This window comes from Podarcis melisellensis (assembly GCF_964234715.1).
Source record: "Podarcis melisellensis genome assembly, chromosome: 2".
NCBI classification, from domain to species: domain Eukaryota; kingdom Metazoa; phylum Chordata; class Lepidosauria; order Squamata; family Lacertidae; genus Podarcis; species Podarcis melisellensis.
In genome coordinates, this window is record NC_138529.1 from 87,269,157 (window position 1) to 87,288,690 (window position 19,534).

At 40.2% G+C, this 19,534-nt stretch overlaps 1 protein-coding gene across 2 annotated transcripts in view; it reads right to left on the bottom strand.

Moving 5' to 3' along the window:
• The window catches only part of IFT122 (intraflagellar transport 122), a 55,667-nt gene that overhangs the window by 12,168 nt on the left and 23,965 nt on the right, over positions 1-19,534 (bottom strand). For both annotated transcript variants that reach the window (XM_081901382.1, XM_081901381.1), the window contains 5 exons: positions 17,551-17,604; positions 7,603-7,764; positions 3,894-4,060; positions 2,876-3,047; positions 1,931-2,033 (listed from right to left, as the gene is read on the bottom strand). In XM_081901382.1, the coding sequence (XP_081757508.1) occupies positions 1,931-2,033; positions 2,876-3,047; positions 3,894-4,060; positions 7,603-7,764; positions 17,551-17,604 (658 nt within the window). The remainder of the gene's footprint in view (positions 1-1,930; positions 2,034-2,875; positions 3,048-3,893; positions 4,061-7,602; positions 7,765-17,550; positions 17,605-19,534) is intronic.

The following is a 19,534-nucleotide window of genomic DNA, read 5'->3' on the forward strand; positions in this document are numbered from 1 at the left end:
AATAAAGAAGATTTTACAAAGTGATTAAACCAATTAACTTGATTAAAATTAAGAACAGAGCCCACAACTAAACAAAGGAGCAGATGAAAGGGATTACACCCTAGTATTCTTCTCCATGTTTGTGGGGAAGTTAATGTAGCAGTAGATACTTCAAAAATGTACTTTGTGGCTTTTGTGGTGTCTTGGGCTTCTTTCATGTACTTTGTGGGCACAATCCAGCAAGCACTGCTGCTGCACAACTCCCATTTATTTCAAGGTTGCCTTTGTATGGTTCCTGAAAAGACCCATTGAAACCAATGAGATTGTGCAGCAGCACTAAATGGGCTGAAAAGCAGTGAAGTAAGGAAAACTGTAACTGGGTGTTTATCTAGCTAAGGGACCAATCAAATTTATTTGTGTCTCGATAGCTGCAAAATAATTCTGATCAAAAGAAAGCCTACACATAAGAGATTTAATTCACACTTTAGTTTTTGAGTTCAGTACAAACCCAAGTTAAAATGGCAAAAAAAAAAAACATCAGCGGCAGTAATGACTAAGGAATTGCACATGTGCATTTAAGTGATCAATATTCCCTGCAATATATGTGAAAGCAGAGCCCTGATCCTTTCCTAACTGCTGCTTACTGTTCATTGCTGAGAAACCCTGTCACTTAAAACACAAACATCAACTTCCAAATCAACAAAGCCATATATGTATGTGCCATTTAAACTCGGGTCCTTGCACCCAAGTTTAAAATGTAAAGTGCAAATAAGCTCAAAATATAAAGAGTCACTAGCTGAAATTAAAACTTGGTCCAGATTCTACTCAGTAAATATATGCTTTACAAAAGCCCAAAACAGAAATTTGAATGAGCTTTGAGGGCTAATTCACACTCTTACGTTTTCTGTTAATGGTCTTGTTCCCATGTGCAACTTATACAACAGAACTGCTTATGAAAGGTAATACACAGAATTTGCTGCTCTACAAACTGCATTCTCATAGATTTTCATATCTGACTCATCACCGCCCTATGGCTAGAGAAGCAATCCTCATGTGTTCCACTGATATGCAAAGGACATGAAGGCTCATTATTATTATTTTTGTTCCTAAAGAGTAGGTATGAATGTGCAAGACTGCCAAATGCTTTTCTAGCTCTCCTGAGAGCTGCTGCTATTCTAGTTATTCAGACTGGGATAATCCTTTCCCCAATACCAGTAAAGGTAAAGGTAAAGGGACCCCGACCGTTAGGTCCAGTCGTGGACGACTCTGGGGTTGCGGTGCTCATCTCGCTTTATTGGCCGAGGGAGCCGGTGTACAGCTTCCGGGTCATGTGGCCAGCATGACTAAGCCACTTCTGGTGAACCAGAGCAGCGCACAGAAACACCGTTTACCTTCCTGCCGGAGCAGTACCCATTTATCTACTTGTATTTTGATGTGCTTTCGAACTGCTAGGTTGGGCAGGAGCAGGGACCGAGCAACGGGAGCTCACCCCGTTACGGGGATTCGAAATGCCAACCTTCTGATCAGTAAGCCCTAGGCTCTGTGGTTTAGACCACAGCGCCACCCACGTCCCCCCAATACCAGTACATGCCTTTAAAAAAAAAATACAGAATATATATGTGTCAAATTATTATCAAGGACTGTTGGAGCAGAAAGTAAGTAGAAACACTAGATGTAGAATCTACTTTTTTGTCTTCTCTTTTTACTGAACTTATACTTTATTAAATTTGTTGCTGCTGTTAGTGACAACAAGAAGCTTACCCAACAACTAAAGTAAGTATTGAGTAAGATCCATTTAAGAGTCTTCTTTTGCTTTTAATGCAAATTTTAGCATCACTTTCAAAGAGACAGTGCTTGAACTTTTGTTCCTGGGAACTTTCCCAAGGCATGTTGAGTGATATCAACATTTTAGTCAAACACACACATAGGCATACTTGCAATGCTGTCCTACCTTTTTGGGCTTCTTCAAATCTATCATTTTCTGCCAGCCACTGAGCGTAAGGAACATAGACCTCATCCTTAAATCCAGGGTGCTTTTCACACAAAGCAAATGCCTAAGTACCAGATAAAAATCATTCTTAACATGCTTGCTGAGAAACATAGCTGAACATAAATGATTTTCCAATTCAGAAATACATCTGAGGAACTGTTCCTGATGGCAAATAAACAATGAAATCAAAGTGAAGTAGTTTGCCACATGTGGGTCTTGGGTTTCAGACCTGGTTTGCATTACAGTCAAGAACTGGTGCCTTGTGACAGAAATTTATCAACAGCACGCCATTTCAATAAGTAATGCTTCCCCCAGACAATTGAAAATGAATTCTGTAATCCAACCTTCCCCATCCTGGTGCCCTCCAGACAGTTTGGGCTACGACTTCCATCATCTCTATCTGCCACTGAACAGAGAAGCTGATTCCTGAGTAAAAAAGGACTGCATAGATCCACTCAGATTTTGGTAAACTGCATTAGTTCAGTCATACCAGAAAATCCTAAGGGTGGCTTTGCAGTTCCACACAACAGGGAAAGATGGCAAAAGGGTAGCAAGCTGTGCTAAGTTGAATGTCATCTCCTGCAAACCATTCTCTCTTCCCCTCTGTTGACCTCTTTTTCTTGTGACAAAATGAGCCCCATGTGGCACAAAGATGTCACAGATCAGCATCTGAGGTAAATAGCTCACTGTAATTGAGGAATTCCTCAGGTGACAGGCTTCTCATGCAATTGGTTTATTTCTCCTCAAGTAGCAAGGTTACTTTGAAATGTATGATAGAACATTCACATAAACACAACTTAAGTTATTAAAAAAGGAGAAATTTTGTTTATGCAATTGAAAAGATTTAAGGCCTAGGATATATCCAGGATGCAGATACCCAGAAGATGATAAATGAGTTGTACTTACCTCATCCCACTGCTGAGTTTCCACATGGAGCTGTATCAAGGCCTTCAAGTCCCCAATCTTTGTATAGATTTCCGCTGCGTAGCCATGGTTAAATAGCTTTTTAAAATAGTAGGCACACTTGGTCAAAGGCTCGCGCTCAGCTTTATCCAGCTTCCGAGCAATATCAATCAATCTAAATGCAGAAGAAGAAGACCCATCAGTGGCTATAAAACTCTTAGTTCTTGCTACCTCTTGAAAACATATGCATGCAACTTGTTGTACAGAGTTCTAAGTATGAAGGCAAAGCACTTTTGTTTACATGTATAGACCGGCAGGTTCCTTGCCAAACTATAAACCTGCCTGTTTACCAGAAAGGACTCCTGGACTGTAAGCAAAAGCTTCCAGCTACAAAACTGCAACTTCTAATGTGCATGGCACAGCCTTGCTACAGAGAATCCAGTCTGCAGCTTTGATGCAGACTCTGGAATCCTATTAAAAATCCTAAGAAATTCGTATTTCATGCATGCTTTATCTTCAGCAGTGTTTTCTTAAGACTCTGAAACCAACATTCAACAAATCAGAGTAATTATAGATAACCTTGAAGAATGTCCTTATAATTGTTCTTGTAATTTTATTTTTTCATACCATGGTTTTGAATTCTTTTATCTGTTGCTACTCATTTGATATGCTCAGAGCCACTTGGAATGCAATTTTGTGTAAAAGCAGCCATACACAAAAGTACAAAGGAATGGATGAATGCTTTGAAAACAGGGTTGCTGAACATGTAAATCACACAGGCATAATAATCTTTAACTATCTTCAGTTACAGATTTGTACAACAACTAGCACAACTGAGCTCCTAAGTAATTCAGGGGCACTCTACGTCTCTCACTAGGTACAGACCCCATTCCCACTATGCCAATATAGGAATTCCCTCCCTCAACACGTGCAACCCATAGAGCACAACCAGAAAAAATTGGCAATATTTCTGCTGAACAATGGCAGCATATAGCTCTGAAAAAAACAAATCAAGACATACACATCAACCCAGCCCTGATCTCCGCTGATTTCTATGGCCTTCATGTGCTCGCCGGCAGTAATGTACATCTCCACAGCTGATTTGGGTTCATTGATGTTCTTGGCCCAGTCTGCTTGTTTCGTAATTAGCATCTTTGTATCTTTGGGATCTCCGGAGCCAAGGAATTCCTGAGTAAAGTGCAGGAGATGACAATCACGATGCTTCCTGTAGCATTCACTGTGCCAACTGCCCATTCCAAATACCCATTTCCCTACCAACTCACTTTTCAATATACTCTGGTAACTTAATTGCAGTTTACATCACATGGGGAGTAAAAAAAGAAGAAGAAATTACTAAATCAACTGATTAGATTTAAGCATGACTGGTATTACAAAATACACAAGAACTCTCATAGTTTGAACACAGAGAAAACAGAATGTCTGCAGAAAATTCTCTGGAGGAAAAACCAATGAAATATCAGTTTTTGCCCACTTTCCATGACTTGCCAAGAACAACGTCTGTAAATAAAGTTAAAAGACAGGTGACAGTTTTCTCAAAACAGGTCAGTCTTACAATTTAAGACGTCCTAAAGCCAATGGATTCAATTATGAAATCTGGTCGAAAACCATAATGGCAAATTTGGCTTACTTAACAGCTCTTAAGGAAAGGATTAGCAAACATGTGAGACTAGAATGTGATAGTTGACCCAAACCCTTCATTAACTGCAACATTACTTTTTACTAGTGTTCTCCTACGAGTGGCTCAAGAGACAAGAGTGCTGGATTTTGATGAGGAAGGTCTCTCAATCAAAGAGCCAGGAAACATGGTTTGCACACCTCATGCCTCTGATTCAGTTTTTGGCATCTCTGTGAAGGGGCAACTGCCTGTGATTCTGTAAGTCACCATGAGCTTGTACTCTCTCTCCTAGGTTTTACATTTACAAAATGGCAACCAAAGAGGCCTAAATTGCTAGACTGTTTTGAAAACATGTATTACAAAGACCGTAAAGAACCTCTGGTTTTTAGAGAGATGTAACACATTTGACACAAACCCAGATGTTACTAAAATACTTATGGCACAGTAAAGGAAAAGTGCCTATGGCCGGGTACCTGTTGTGCTAGTTTAATGTTTGCTGTATGAGAAGGGCTGTGAATCTGACACATATCTACCATACAGCCCTATCAGTTGATACCAGATGGCTACAACCTATTGGATTTGGGGGTGGAGGGAACAGAGAAACACAGAAAAGAAACTGATCAGTTAGGAGGCCACAAAAAGTGACAGAAATCCTGTTGCTCGAAGCAGAGTAAGCACATACTTAGAATGGGACACAACTGTAACCAAGCCTGCAGGGAATCACATTGTGTTGGGTGAAATAGTGTCGTAAGTCATCCTGGCACATCCCTGCAGCAGACTGGTTTTAATGTAATGCAAAGGAATATATCCAGTTGCTAGATTGTACCACACTACAGGACTCTAAGGTAGAGCAGAACTCGGCAGAGATCAGACACTAAGTGGAATGAAGTAACCACTCTGAATTAGTGTGACAGGTATATAGCATCACTGCAGCGAATGTGAGCCCAGAACAGCATTTACAGAACATTAAATTCAATTCTGCTTAAGAACATCCTGCTGTTCTGTGGGGTCCAGTTAAAAATAAGAGCATTTTGTTTTATTTGACTGAGAAGAAGCTGAACCAAGAAATGAGAGAGACAGTGTTTGTTTTGTGTAATTGCGTTTTGTAGCTTAGATCACTGAAATAAATTAGAAGCAGAAAGTTCAGTTTCCTGAACTGCAATAAATTACTTGTGAGTTGACAGTAATGTGTGATTTGGTATACTGATAAGAAATCTAAGGTCCCATATGCACATGATCTCCAAAGCTGTCCCCACAGTATAGGATCCCCCCTCCCAACTACGAACTGTCCAGGGTCATTTGAAACTATCAAGGCTCAAGAGACAGGCTCTGCAAATGTCTAGTAGCCTGAGGGTAGCAGGCAAAAAATAAGAATCTGCATACTCTTTTAAAAAGCAGTACTGGCAAACCAAAGTTCAACCTCTGAATAAAATTGACTCAGTTTAGTTGCTCTTTTGTCCGTGAAGTTAACTTCATTACATGCAAATATGTGTAATGAAGCTCTGGCAGCTGTGTGATTTTTTTTTTTAAAAAAGGAAAAGCAGATTTCAAGAGGAGGGATTTGGAGTGAGGGAGAGACTGAGAGGATGGGGAAAGAGTTAAGTAATCCCTTATTGCTTCTTCATTCAGAGCTGCTATTTCTTTAACATTAAATAAACAGACTGAAAACCCAACTTTCAGGGCTTAATGTGTGTAATAGGTCATTAGCCTCTATATGAAGCTCTGCTACCCTGAAAAGATTTCATTTTACTCTAAGCTGGTTCAGCATTGTGAAAATTCTTATTAGCATGATGACAAATTTCTACTCTATGAATTAGATTTCTGCTTCAGAGGAGTTTAAACACAAACCGATATTAAGACCTTGCAATTTTTAGTCTAACTTGCTAGAGAAAAGCAGTGTTGCTCAAACACTGACAATACCATCTGCATTTCAGATGACCTTTCCCCCCTACAGAAAAGAAATTTAGAAATATGTGCGCCAAGGCAAAGCTTATGTCCAGTAATGGATGGAGCAAGTCTGTAACGAGTGATTAATGAGACTATAAAGTGTACTGATTTTCAAGGTTTTTGATAAGAAAAATACCACAGAAGACGTTAAAAGTCTGCAACATAAAACTTATGAAAGTGCAAGTAAAACTGTCACATTCTTCATATTGTGTACAACTTATTTCTACATGGGAATTTGATTTGCAGACGTATACAAAAACAACTTCAGGGTTCATTTACAGGATCAAAGGAATCAAAGATTATTTCAGAGGCTGTTAACTGGTATTGTGAAACTTGCTGAGATACAATGGGAACCCCAGTTTTTAAACCACGTTCTTGCACAGTAATACAGCACAATACCACCATGTAGGTTCCTAAGACTGTACAAAGAACCCTGTCGGGTCAAGTGATAGGTCCACCTAGACAAGCTTCCTGTTCTCACAGGGACCAACTAGATGCCTACGGGAAGCCTGGAAGAAGAGTTTGGATTTGATATCCCGCTTTATCACTACCCTAAGGAGTCTCAAAGCGGCTAATAATCTCCTTTCCCTTCCTCCCCCACAACAAACACTCTGTGAGGTGAGTGGGGCTGAGAGACTTCAGAGAAGTGTGACTAGCCGAAGGTCACCCAGCAGCAGCATGTGGAGGAGTAGGGAAGCAAATCCTGTTCACCAGATTACGAGTCCATCACTCTTAACCACTACACCACACACTGGAAGCAGAACCTGAGTTCAATACAACTCTCCCCACTTGAGATTCCCAGCAACTAGTATCCAGAGGGACATTGCCTGCAACATTGGAGGAGGCAGTACACAGCCATCTGGGCTAGCAGCCATTGACAGCTTTATCCTCCAAGAATGTCTCTAATCCGTTTTTGAAACTGCCCAAATTGGTGGTCATCAATACATCCTGTGGGAGTGAATTCCATAGTTTAACTGTGTGCTGTGTGGGAAAGTTCCTGAGAGGTTAGTTACTTAGGTCAGTGATATTTACCAGGAGTTTCCAGAAAAGAAGAACCAAAGAAAATGCACACGCCAAAAGGAAACTGCTTGATTCTTGGACGCCAGAGGCCGTTTAAATAAACACCCCATAAATCACATCCATGTACCTTTGCATAGTCAAACATGCGCAAGTCAGTGTACATATCAAGAGCCAGGTTTTCATGTCCACTTCTTTTGTACAGCTTGGCTGCTTCGTGGAACTTTCCTTGGTATGCATAAACATCGGCTAGAAACAAGTCATTGTTGCTCTCTCCTCGCTTCTTCCTCTCCTTAAAAAAATAATAATAAAGGACAGGAAATGTTTTAGCAAACATAATCAGGCAGGAAACAAGATTGGCTAGAGCCACTGAAAATATTAAGCCGTGATTCACAAAGCTTTTAAACTGGATTACTGACGCATAAACTGACTTAGCCCTGCTAACAGCAATAGCACCATTAGTAAGCTTTCTATGTTGTCTCTCTACTGCCCTGCCCATTCAATAGTCCAGTAAAAAACAGAACACATGCCATTGTAAGATATAATTTAGCTGAACATAAAAGTCAAGGCAGGTTCACACCTTAATGCAGTACCTAAGAAGAACATAAAATGAGCCTGTTAGATCAGGCTGATGGTCACATAGTCTAGCATCCTGTTCCAACAGTATCCTGTGGGAAGCTTGTAACTGGGACGTGAGCGCAAGAGCCCACCTGAAATTCCCAGCAACTGGTATTCAAAGGCATAAGGCTTATGACACAACAGTAAAACACAACCATTGAGGCTACTAGCTGTTTATAGCATTGTCTTCTGTGAATTGGTCTAATCTTCTTTTAAAGCCATTCAAGTTGGTGCCCATCACTGCCTCCTGGAAGAGGGCTAACCATCATTTACTATGGTCCGGGTGAAGAAGCATTTTATCTGTCTTGAAATTTCCAAGATGTTCTTAATGAAATATTCCTATTATAATCCTATTTACCCCAAATTTCATTTCTAAAAATACTTGTAGTTCTCATAAAACTTGAAAATGAAATGTCTCCAAATAAATGAAACCCAAATTCATCACGTTTCTCATTCCTTATTATTTCTAATACAGGTTATATCATGAGGCAAACAGCTGCTAAGATGTAGATTTCAGGAATAATAATAAAATAATAATAATAATAATAATAATAATAATAATAATAATAATAATAATAATAATTTATTTGTACCCCGCCCATCAAACATTAAAAACTTCCCTAAACAGGGCTGCCTTCAGATATTTTCTAAAAGTCAGGTAGTTGTTTATTTCCTTGACATCTGATGGAAGGGCGTTCCACAGGGCGGGCGCCACTACAGAGAAGGCCCTCTGCCTGGTTCCCAGTAACCTCACTTCACGCAGGGAGGGAAACACCAGGATACTAAGTGACATCTAGCCAAGTCGTACTTGGAGGAGACCCACTGGAACCAATGGGCTCAAATTACTTTGGCAGTTTTCAGTGGATGTACACTGAGGATGACCAACCTTGAGTATCACCCACAGACTGGTGGAAAGGCTAAAGACAAAAGGCTAATGACAGCACTTTTGCAAAAGAAACTTTTGTGCATCTCAGAATAAACATTTTGAAACACGTTCAAAGAACCGCAGTTTAGCACTATCATGTGTTTCGCCTCAAGATAGAATGATAATAAATTTATCACATGAAAACAGTAGGCACATGCAGGTTTTCCAATGACAACCAAGATCTGAGAGGTAACATCAATTCTACATTGGCACGATATGTAGACAAACCCTACGCAACACATGTCAAACCTTATTCCTACCAATGCTTACTGCAATGTTGCTCTTATCTACAGTCCAAGGCAAATGCACTTCAAAAGGGCTAGGATTCCATGGATACATTGCAATATATCAACACTTTCAGCATTAAAGATGGAAGAGTGTATTTGTGATGTTTAGTGTCTACCAACCAGACAAAAAAGACTTATAAGGAAATGGCTGGAACCATCTAAAGCTCTTTCAGATAACAGTTCTGTCACATGAAGGACTGGGTTGAAACTTACTCAAATGAAATGGCGCCAGTCATTGAGGCAAAGAATCAAACAAAATGATCCATGATCAAAAATTCTTGAGGAACTTGCCGGCAAAGAGCACAGTACAAAAGGCAGCTAGATACTGAGCAAATCAGTACTGGAATGATCAGTACAGCAAAATACAAGTTGCTTTTATGCTTTTTATTATGGCTACAGGAGGACCTCAGCTCCATTCTCCCAAAGGCAGCAGAGAGCGAGTGGATCTCCAAGAAATAAAAGCATATGTCGTATCAGATGAAATGTTTCCCTGAGCTATAAATGCCTGAGACTGTGCTGGGATAACCCTCAAGCAGTTAATAAATTGTTACCCGGCACCAATTGATAACTTGCAATTTAATGAAAGACTAAATACGGTGGGAAAGTGATCACGTCTTAGTTTAGCATGCTTAAGAGGTGTCCCTGGAACAATGCCAAAGGTGCTGATCTACCAAATGTCTCATTGCCCTCCTGCGTGTCAATGAGAAATTATCCACTTGCAGTTGTTAAGAAAGCTCAGCAGCTTCCACCTCCACTGTTCACATTGTAATCTTCGCATTTCTGAGTTAAGATCAGTTCATCATTATGGGTATCTTTTCCCAGGACAACCAATGAAGCCCCTTGGTGCTTCTCAAGAGCAAGGGCTGTACTGGCTAATGCATGAGAGAGATAACACAAAGAAACCAAGAAGTTGATTGAGATTGCCCAAAGCTCTGATACAAACACGTTTGTAAATATGACCTAAAATAACCATAATACTAAGTGAGCCACTATGGCAACTATATGAAGTAGACTTTGATTTTAGCCTTTTCTGTTTAATCTGTGTTTTTGTATTTTTATCTGTAAGCTGCCTTGAGTCTCAATCTGGGGGAAAGGCAGGATAGAAATAAAAATGATGATGATGATACAGGCATACAAAACTGCTACGTTAAACAGTTTTCATGGCAGGATAAATGTGAGTTTAAGAAGCAGGGCATTTGGACAATGAAGTTTACAGGTGTCACATTTGCAGCTGACCCTACTGATCCATGACTGGACTCTTCAGTCTGCAGTGGAAATTGCAGTGCAAATTAGTCCAAAAGGATCCTGCCAGTCCACTGCCTTACAAAGACAGATACATACATATAAAAATGCTTCAATTTCATGTGGGACATTAGGATCCTGTTGTTCTGCAGAAGCCCCTTTGAAAATAATACAAGTAATGCCAGGGTCTTTGGACTGTGCATTTGAATTCATTGAAAAATCTCAGTTTTACCTTTTTAAAATATGTGAAAACAATTGTTAAAAGCAGTGCTCTTTTTCTAGAAAAAGAGGTGCCAGAACTCACCATGAACACCTCCCTTGCTCTCTTATAAAGGCAATGGCGTCTACCTGAGAGGTGCCAGAACTGAGTTCTGGCTGAAAAAAGCCCTGGTTAGGAGCCCAGGTGATGTTTCTGAAGTGTCCTAGTTTGTACCTACAATTGTCATAAGCCTTTCTACTAAATTTATCTATCCACTCCCTTTCTACCCTGCTCACTTGCTGCCCCATGAGTCCTGTCCTTCCTCTTTCTCCAGTAACTGCTAGGAAAGAAATACAAACTGAACACATTTGAAAAATGTGTATTATTTACATTTGTTCTGCTTGCTGACATGTGTGATTCTTGGCAAAGCTCTTACAACTTTGACAAGGTTATGGAAGGCACGCAAAACGAATACAGAGACACGAGAATGAAAGGGAATTTCAAGTGTCTGGTAGCCTTAGATTTTATAGTATAATGCAGATTTAATAACCAAGGTTGTAAACATCAGAAAGTGGTGGTGTTGCTTTTATTTCTATTTTAAAAATTAATGGTCACCATCTGCACTATCAGTTTGTTGTTATGGTGATCAACAGCATGGAAATGCCTATATTTTTAATTAAGTACTTTGCATTTTAAATTTAATAGTTTCTAGTTAAGAAACATGGCACTGAGTGTAACTTTTTAAAAAGTTGCCTCTGACAGACAGCTAAGAATAAATTTTAATGAAGAACTTTCAAAGTCACTACAATGGAATAAAAATATCCTTCAATGGGATGGCTACATCTACAATGAACTCTCCAACATGTCTCCCTCCCAGTGAAATAAATCTACGTCTTCAGGAAGGACTAACCTTAATTGGTTGCCAGAAATCATCATCATCATATTATATTATCCCTGCCCATCTGATGTGTGTTGTATTAGTGTGAATAAAACCACTTTCCTGTCATGGAAAGATGCTTTCTTGGAGGAAATGTCCATATCGTCTGTGTGTGCTCACATTCATGCATATGCCTGCACACAAGTGCTGTCAGAATCCAAACAATATCAGTGACTGTTCTAAGAACACCATATACTTTTAAAAGCAATGGCCTTAATAATATTACTCAAATATTCTCAAAAATCTAAAAAGAATGATTGGGCAGACCACCTAGGTTTACCACTCTAGCTGTTCAAAGTAGCACTTTGTCTTTCAATCCTGTCAGAACCGGCAGCGGGATCGAAAGATATTTATGTTATTTAAGAAGCACAGTGTGTCGCTTACAAGCCTTTTATTCCTCAGTATTTTTGGCATTTACATCACTCATGCTGAAAGGTGGCCTGGCTATATGCAAGAATTTAATAACTTGGTATCTTAGAACAAAGGCTAAAATATACCACTCAATATGGTTCCTTGTGCATATCCCTCTTTGGAAAGGGGCATTTGCCACCCTACTCTTCTTCCCTTCCCTTCCCTCTCCTCTAATCCTCCACAAACATCATTTGGAGATGGAAATGGATCCACGCTTTACTTTAATTACCCACTAAACAATTCCAAACCCCATTCTCTCTGGCCTATTTCTCATTGTTCTACAAAGCAGCAACATTTAATTTGGAAAGCTGTCACTTTGTCCGTTCCCACCCCCCTCACCTCTCTTGACAGAATCAATCTCCAGGAATACCGAGCTGATCATTCGCGGGAACAGAAATACAGCCCTCCCCGCTTGAGAAAAACTGGATATAGAGATTAAGAATTGGTCTCTCAAAGAATCCTAACCGGAATGCTAAAAAGAAAGTGAATAAATAAATAATGAAAAACAGTGGGTCGTCCCTGCAAGGCCTTCCGCTTGCACAACTGAACTCCTCCTTCCTCTTCTTTCCCTGTGTCCCCCACTTCCCACCTGGCTCACAATATGTCCTGGATGGTGGGGGAAATGCCAGAACAGAATTGGGGGACATTTGAAGGGAGGAGAGGGAGGCGATGTTCCACTTAACCGGAATTCCATTCAGGATTAGTAACTTAGGTACTTTATGGATCAAAATAGTAACTGCTAGCAATGAATACTGCCGTAGTTTGTCAAGTGTTCAGTGCCTATCACCTAAACAGAAACAAATTATTAAGAAAGGAGGAACAAAACATGAATGTGATTGGTGGAACCAACTGATAGCAGGCATTAAGAATGCCATTTTCTGAACTCTTGCTGCATTTGCAGAGATCATGGTTTGGCATTAGCTAGAACTCTAAACCTGAGTGCTCACTGGAAGGACAGATCATGAAGCTGAGGCTCCAATACTTTGGCCACCTCATGAGAAGAGAAGACTCCCTGGAAAAGACCCTGATGTTGGGAAAGATGGAGGGCACAAGGAGAAGGGGACGACAGAGGACGAGATGGTTGGACGGTGTTCTCGAAGCTACCAGCATGAATTTGACCAAACTGCGGGAGGCAGTGGAAGACAGGAGTGCCTGGCATGCTCTGGTCCATGGGGTCACGAAGAGTCGGACTCAACTAAACAACAAGAACTCTAAACCAAGTGACAGAGGCTGATTCCATTCTAAATGTATCCTGGAGATATTTGAAATAAGCAATGTAACATCCAGACTTGCTGAATGCTTAAATGTTACAAAGTCAGTAGCCCAGTTCAGATGCTGAATCCCCAGCTTGCTAAACCACAGTTTAATAGCCAGGAATGAGCATGCTGCCCTTGCCTCCACCCTTCCTTGGCATGCACACACTCATTTAAGCAATTAACTATTCTTGTCGAAACAGGGAACTGTGGATTAATACTAGCATATGAAGCAGGATCTTAAACCACATGCAACACTTAGCCATAGTTTAGTGTTGCATGGATAAGCCTCGATGAGCCTGAGCAAAGCATCAGTGTTGTGTTCACACAAACAGGAGGGTGGCTACTGAGTTTACTTTCAGTCTCAAGGAAGCTTGAGCTTAGTGTTAAGTGCAACCCAGGAAACCTGGTTCAAAACAATCAGCAGTTAATTAAACAAGACAGGTTCATAATCCACGGTTTGAAGCTGACTTGCTTAGCAACTAAGCATTGTTTGTTTTAAACCAGGTTTCCTCATCTGCATGTAAAAATAAGCCAAGGTTCTTTGGAACTGAAAGTAAACTCAGCAGAATTCCTCCTCTCAGCAGCAGAGAGGAAGGGTTATTGAGCAAGGCTCATGCCGACCACAGGCTCCCTGAGGCTTGTCCATTTAGCGATAAAGAATGGTCTAGCATTATGTTTGTAGCTGGCTTAAGATCCTGGTCTGTAAACTGGCATTCCTCATTTTGGACAAACCATTTAATTGCAGTTTAATTAAACCAAAATGTTTGCACTGGGGAAGCAAGGAGGGAAGAAGCAAGGAAAGAAAGAGTGTGCAATCCTGTTGTTTGTTCCCAGGGATAAACTAGGGCAGCCCACAACAGAAATTACTTCATTCTGTCTACACTGGTAGAGTTTTGCCTGCTTTCTATGCCAAAGAAGCACATTGCTCACAGGTTTCCCAACATTATGTACTTTTACTGTGACTGGACGACCTAAAGAGAAAGCAAACAAACTCCAGAGAAGTGTTCCAGTCAGTGAGCAAGCAAGTCTAGAATGAAATTCAGTCCACTTGTTCTGCACCTAAAGAGATATGCAAACACACCAAGTTGCATGTGAGTATATACTATTTTATTATATATTGCTCCCTGCTCCTCAAATGTGCAAAAAACTAGCCTAGGAATTCCAAACCACATGCAATTGCCCCACTTCAAGATCATAAAACCTAGCTGTACTAAAATTTATCAAATGGCTGCTGAAAGTTATGCTTATACCATCTGGATTAAAAAGAAAAATTAATCTGACAAGAACATAATGAAAAACAGGATTTGGCAAATGTTTCTCTCTAATTAGTGGCATGTTATCTATGAAAGGAAGGTTTAATGTTATAGCATGCATACAGAATGCCAAATTACAAAGGAACGTAGGGTGCTGCCTTGTAGCATTTCAGACTATTGGTCTATCTAGCTTTCCAGTGTTCCAGGACAGGGACATTCCTAGCCCTACCAGGAAATGCCAAGGACTGTACTAGAGACCTTCTGTGTGTGAAGCAGGTGCTCTACCACTGAGCAACAGCTCTTCTCTCTAAACTACCCACATTAAGCTAAACAACAGTGCATATATAGCCACTGTGGACTTACATTCTGAAGCACAGGGAATTACGAGATAGAGAGTAATCTGTCATCCATCTCATGGGGTATCTAACATGAGGCAGGAGAGCCTGTTTTTGCTTCCACCTCTCTCCAATTAATTTAGTGAAGTCTTACAGTCCACCTTTTTTGTTGATTATCGGTGTTTCGAACCAACAGAATAGCATCTTCTATTCAGTCCCTGCCTCCCAAGCTTTTCCTTCCTTGATGTAGCTCCCTCATGCATCTCGAGGATTGATCCTACAGGATACAGAATCTCCCCCCATGTATCTTAATGGTCTGTCTGACATACAACCCTACAAAGTATACCCCCTACTGCATTTTATCTTTTGAATAATCTGCAAGTTCATTGCCAGAGGACTAAAACAAATCTCAAAGGATAAAGGGTGGGGACAAATGACTAATTCTACAGATTCAGACTCATTTGAGAAGCCAGTGCTCCACATCTCCCTTTACTTTAATGAGAGAAAGGCTAGATATAAGCTCCAATGCAGAAGGCTGGATATATTTGTCATTTCCTGCCCTGAAGGGTCTTTCACAGCACCCTAAATGAATTCTATCAATTCAGTTTCTTCTATCGAAAGCAGAGAAGTGAAACTGACAATGGCTGCTCAACTGGAACTTGGGGTGGCGGTTGCAGCCTGGTGCGGCTGCGGCCCACTCCTGGGGCCATCCACACTGTGGCGGCACCATTGGAGGACACCAGAGCCTCCCCCTGTGCCTTCATGGCTTAGCAGGCCTTGCCCGTGAGAATGGGCCAATCAGAGGACAGCTGGGGGGCAGGCTTGCAAATACTGGAAGCATCCAGAACCTCCCAGCTCAATTCAGTTTCTGCTATCAAAAGCAGAGAAGTGAAATGGTCAAAGCTTTTTCACAACTCTGAAAAGGGGGAGCACATAGCCTTCAAATGGAAAAACAAACCCTCACCTAAAACAAAATTTGCTTGATAGAATGGGAGGAGGCAGATTTACTGTTTTATGAATCATACAGCAGCAGAGCAACAAATTAAAATGGTGCTGGGAATCAGTAACATCAAGTATCTTTAGATACACCAAGCATCTAGATACTGCACGAAAAAGGGGCGCTATAGGTGCTGTATCAAGAAGTATTAAAAACACTGTGGTTTGGGAGGTTAGGATAATGCAGCATCTCTGCAAATGACATGAAATGTCTGAACCTGGCACATTTATGGAAGATAAGTCCATCAGTGGCTATTATCCGTGCTAATTAAGTGGACTGTCCAAGTAAGAGGCAACAGACCTTTGAAAACCAGTTGCTGGAGAGTTGATGCCCGGCTTGTGAGCTTCCTGGAATTGTCTGGGAAATAGGATGCTTGGCTGGAAGGAGCTTTGGTCTGAAGGAGCCAGCAGGGCTCTTCCCATGTGAAATGATTAATAAAATGTACCTTTACTGCATAAAACTGCAACTGAGTGGGAATTCTTTAAAGCACTATATGTGACCCTGGGACCCTGCTATCTCTCTTTTCATTGAATCTGCCACAAGCAAGTTAACATACTGCTGGGCATATACTGCTCTGACCTAGCTTCAAAATAAGCCTAACATACTAACTGGGGACATTTACACAAGAAAGGTTTAAAATAGTTCCAACCATTTCGGTAGCCATTCTCAAACCTAGACTTGGCTATCCCCATCGCTACACACGAAAAGTGTAGTCTGCACAATTCGAGGTCCCTTGCCATTCATTTTCAGGCATCATAACTAACCCAGAGATCATGTACAACAACAGGACAGATGGCGGGCTGATTCAGTAACGCAAATACACTTTTGTTCTTTCACAGTTTGCAAAAAGAATGATAACTGTGGCATTCCTTCCTGCATCCAATGTCATCCATGTCAGTAGTAAACTTCCTTTAAGCACCGTGATAAAACAAGGACATTTTTGCCACCAGTGGCTGCAGAGAGCAGATTGCATCCCTACACAAGAGACAGGAACCCCAATTAACATCTACATGAAGGATTCCCTTTAGACTTTTCATTGTAGACCCACATGTTTTACATTACTACGACATCCTACAGGAAGGTCAGAGTGGTGATAGATTTGCTTTTCTTTTAGATTCTTCTTAGTAATTATTCTATAATTAAAAAATCTATCAAGTCATGGGCTAGGAATTTGAACAGGTTAAGAGCGCAACATGAAAGTTGCAAGCCCCAAATTTTACTCCCATCTGTCGCTGATTTGTCATGTGACCTTGGGCAAGTCACAGTACCTCTGTGCCAGTTGCCTGGTCTGGAAAATGGAGATAAAAATAATTACCTATCTCAAGAGGGTGATGTAAGACTTAATTAATTCCTATTTATAAAATACTTTGAAACAAGCCATAGGAATCTACAGCATTATAATTGAATATTCAAGCCATTCCCCATTTTTTCATTAAGTTTCTGTCATAAGAGTGGATCAAAGTCAATACATATCAATCATCATTCCAAATCAAAAATACTCAGCATTTTTTTACTCTCAATAGATTCATTGTCCATTTAACATTCTGTTATATGGATACTGCACCGAGTAAGCTTTTTCCTTAATTCACATTTTGCATCCCCCTATTTTTTTCTTTACCTCAATGCTGCTTATCAGTTCTAGATACTGAAGGTCTCGTACTCTGGTAAATGCCTATTGAAACAAAGAAACAAAAATGCATCAGCAATGTCCTAATATTGTGTAGGCAAACAGTCAACAGGTATAATATATTCCACATATACTTAGTTATGGTTACTTCCTATGCATACTAGACAAAAAATTGATTACTGTGTACCACAAGTGGCAGTGAATTAGATTACTATTTATACTTTTTGCATGAGCTAAATATGGAGATTTAAACAGAATATCCGATATGAACATAATGCATGCTGTGCAAAGCGTTGAGTTACACAGAGTCAGGTTGAGACAAGCGTATTTTAAAAATGCAGCTCTGTAATAAACTTAGCCTCATGTGTATAGATATGATATTAATTCAAGTGAAGGGGGAAATGTATTTGTGCAGTGTATAGCCTTTATTAAGAATGGGACCCCATGTGTCATGTACTCTTGGGACAAAACAACACACAAATCTGGCAGCAAAAAGAAGATGGAACTGCCTTAGTCATTATCACTGAGGATAAATTATAACCAATCTATAATAAGCAGGTATCATTAAAAAAATATGAATGTACAGCAATACTAAGATTGCATTGGCCAGAAACTGGAAAACAACAGGTCATACTTTAAAACAGGTCAGACCACTAATCTACTTTGTATTCAAAAGACGGAACTATTGTAGGATCTCTTGGATGCACTAATTAAGTATGGGCATAGGCATGGAAAGATAATTGGTCTAACACTTGATCCCAAATGCATTAACTGGAAGCAAGTACCACTGAAATCAATGGGAATTTCTTGTGTGTACTGACCACAATTCAGTGGAGCCCAAGAATAAACACATCGTCAGAGCTTTCCTTCCAGTTTTTGTTGCAGGAGGGCAGAGAGCCAAACACCTATCCAGCCACTGCTATGGAACCGGGGGTGGGGAGGCAAAAATGAATAAATTAATACATTGCTGGGAATCCTAACAACACAGGCAGTTCCCGTTCACTGATCCTTTAGCTCACGGCTAAAGTTTAGGGATCAAGGTACAAGGCTACAATCCTTAGCCCAATTAACACTTGCCACTGAAGTCGATTGGCATCTTCCCTTGCTGTTTCTCTCCAGTTGAAGACAAATTACAGCAAGCTTTTATTGTATGTAGCTGCTTCCATGTTCAGGTTTGAACTGCTGCCCTTTGGTTACTTATCTTATATTACTGTCTTTAAAAAACTGTAATTTCTAAATATTGTAAGAAGCCATGAGTGGCACTTTTACACCATAAAGGTGAGATATTGCAAAATTCTTTGAGGCTCAACAACAGATGCTGAACACAGACAAGATGATGTTAATGCTTGTAACATGGATGCTCCTGGGGATATGATCTACTTGTGATTCGTGGAACACTGGTGGCGCTGCTGAATCAGGTGTGCAATTTGTGCAAGAACCTGCATCCAAACACAGTACAGGGGGAAATGTAGTAGCTATGGCTAAGAGGTTCCTTTGTCAGCTGTAATAAACTTAGCCTCTGAGATACCTCCTGCATCCCTTCCAAAGAGACTGGAATTTAGCCACTGTCAGCCATGCCATTACAATAATGAGGTTTGACCAGGGTTAAGCATGCTGCATGGGGCTTCCTTTAAAAATGTTTTTAAGGAAAAGTTGTTATCTTTCATCTTTATTATCTTTAATCTGTATGGGCTGCCTTGTGCGCTGTTATATGATATAGCATATAAATTAAGAGGAGAAAAGTTCAATAAAAAAAATCTCAAACCCTGTAGCATTTAATAATCTAATCTGTGACATTTAAGAATATAATCTCAACATACTAAATAAGTCACAGCTATTTACATTTCTATAATCTGCTCGAATAAATGCAGTGATAGCTCCTCATTTATAGAGATATTTAATCTAAAACGAATATATTGTGCTTACACATGGATAGTTGTGTCTCTCTTTATGTATTCTGGAAGCTGTTTTTCTT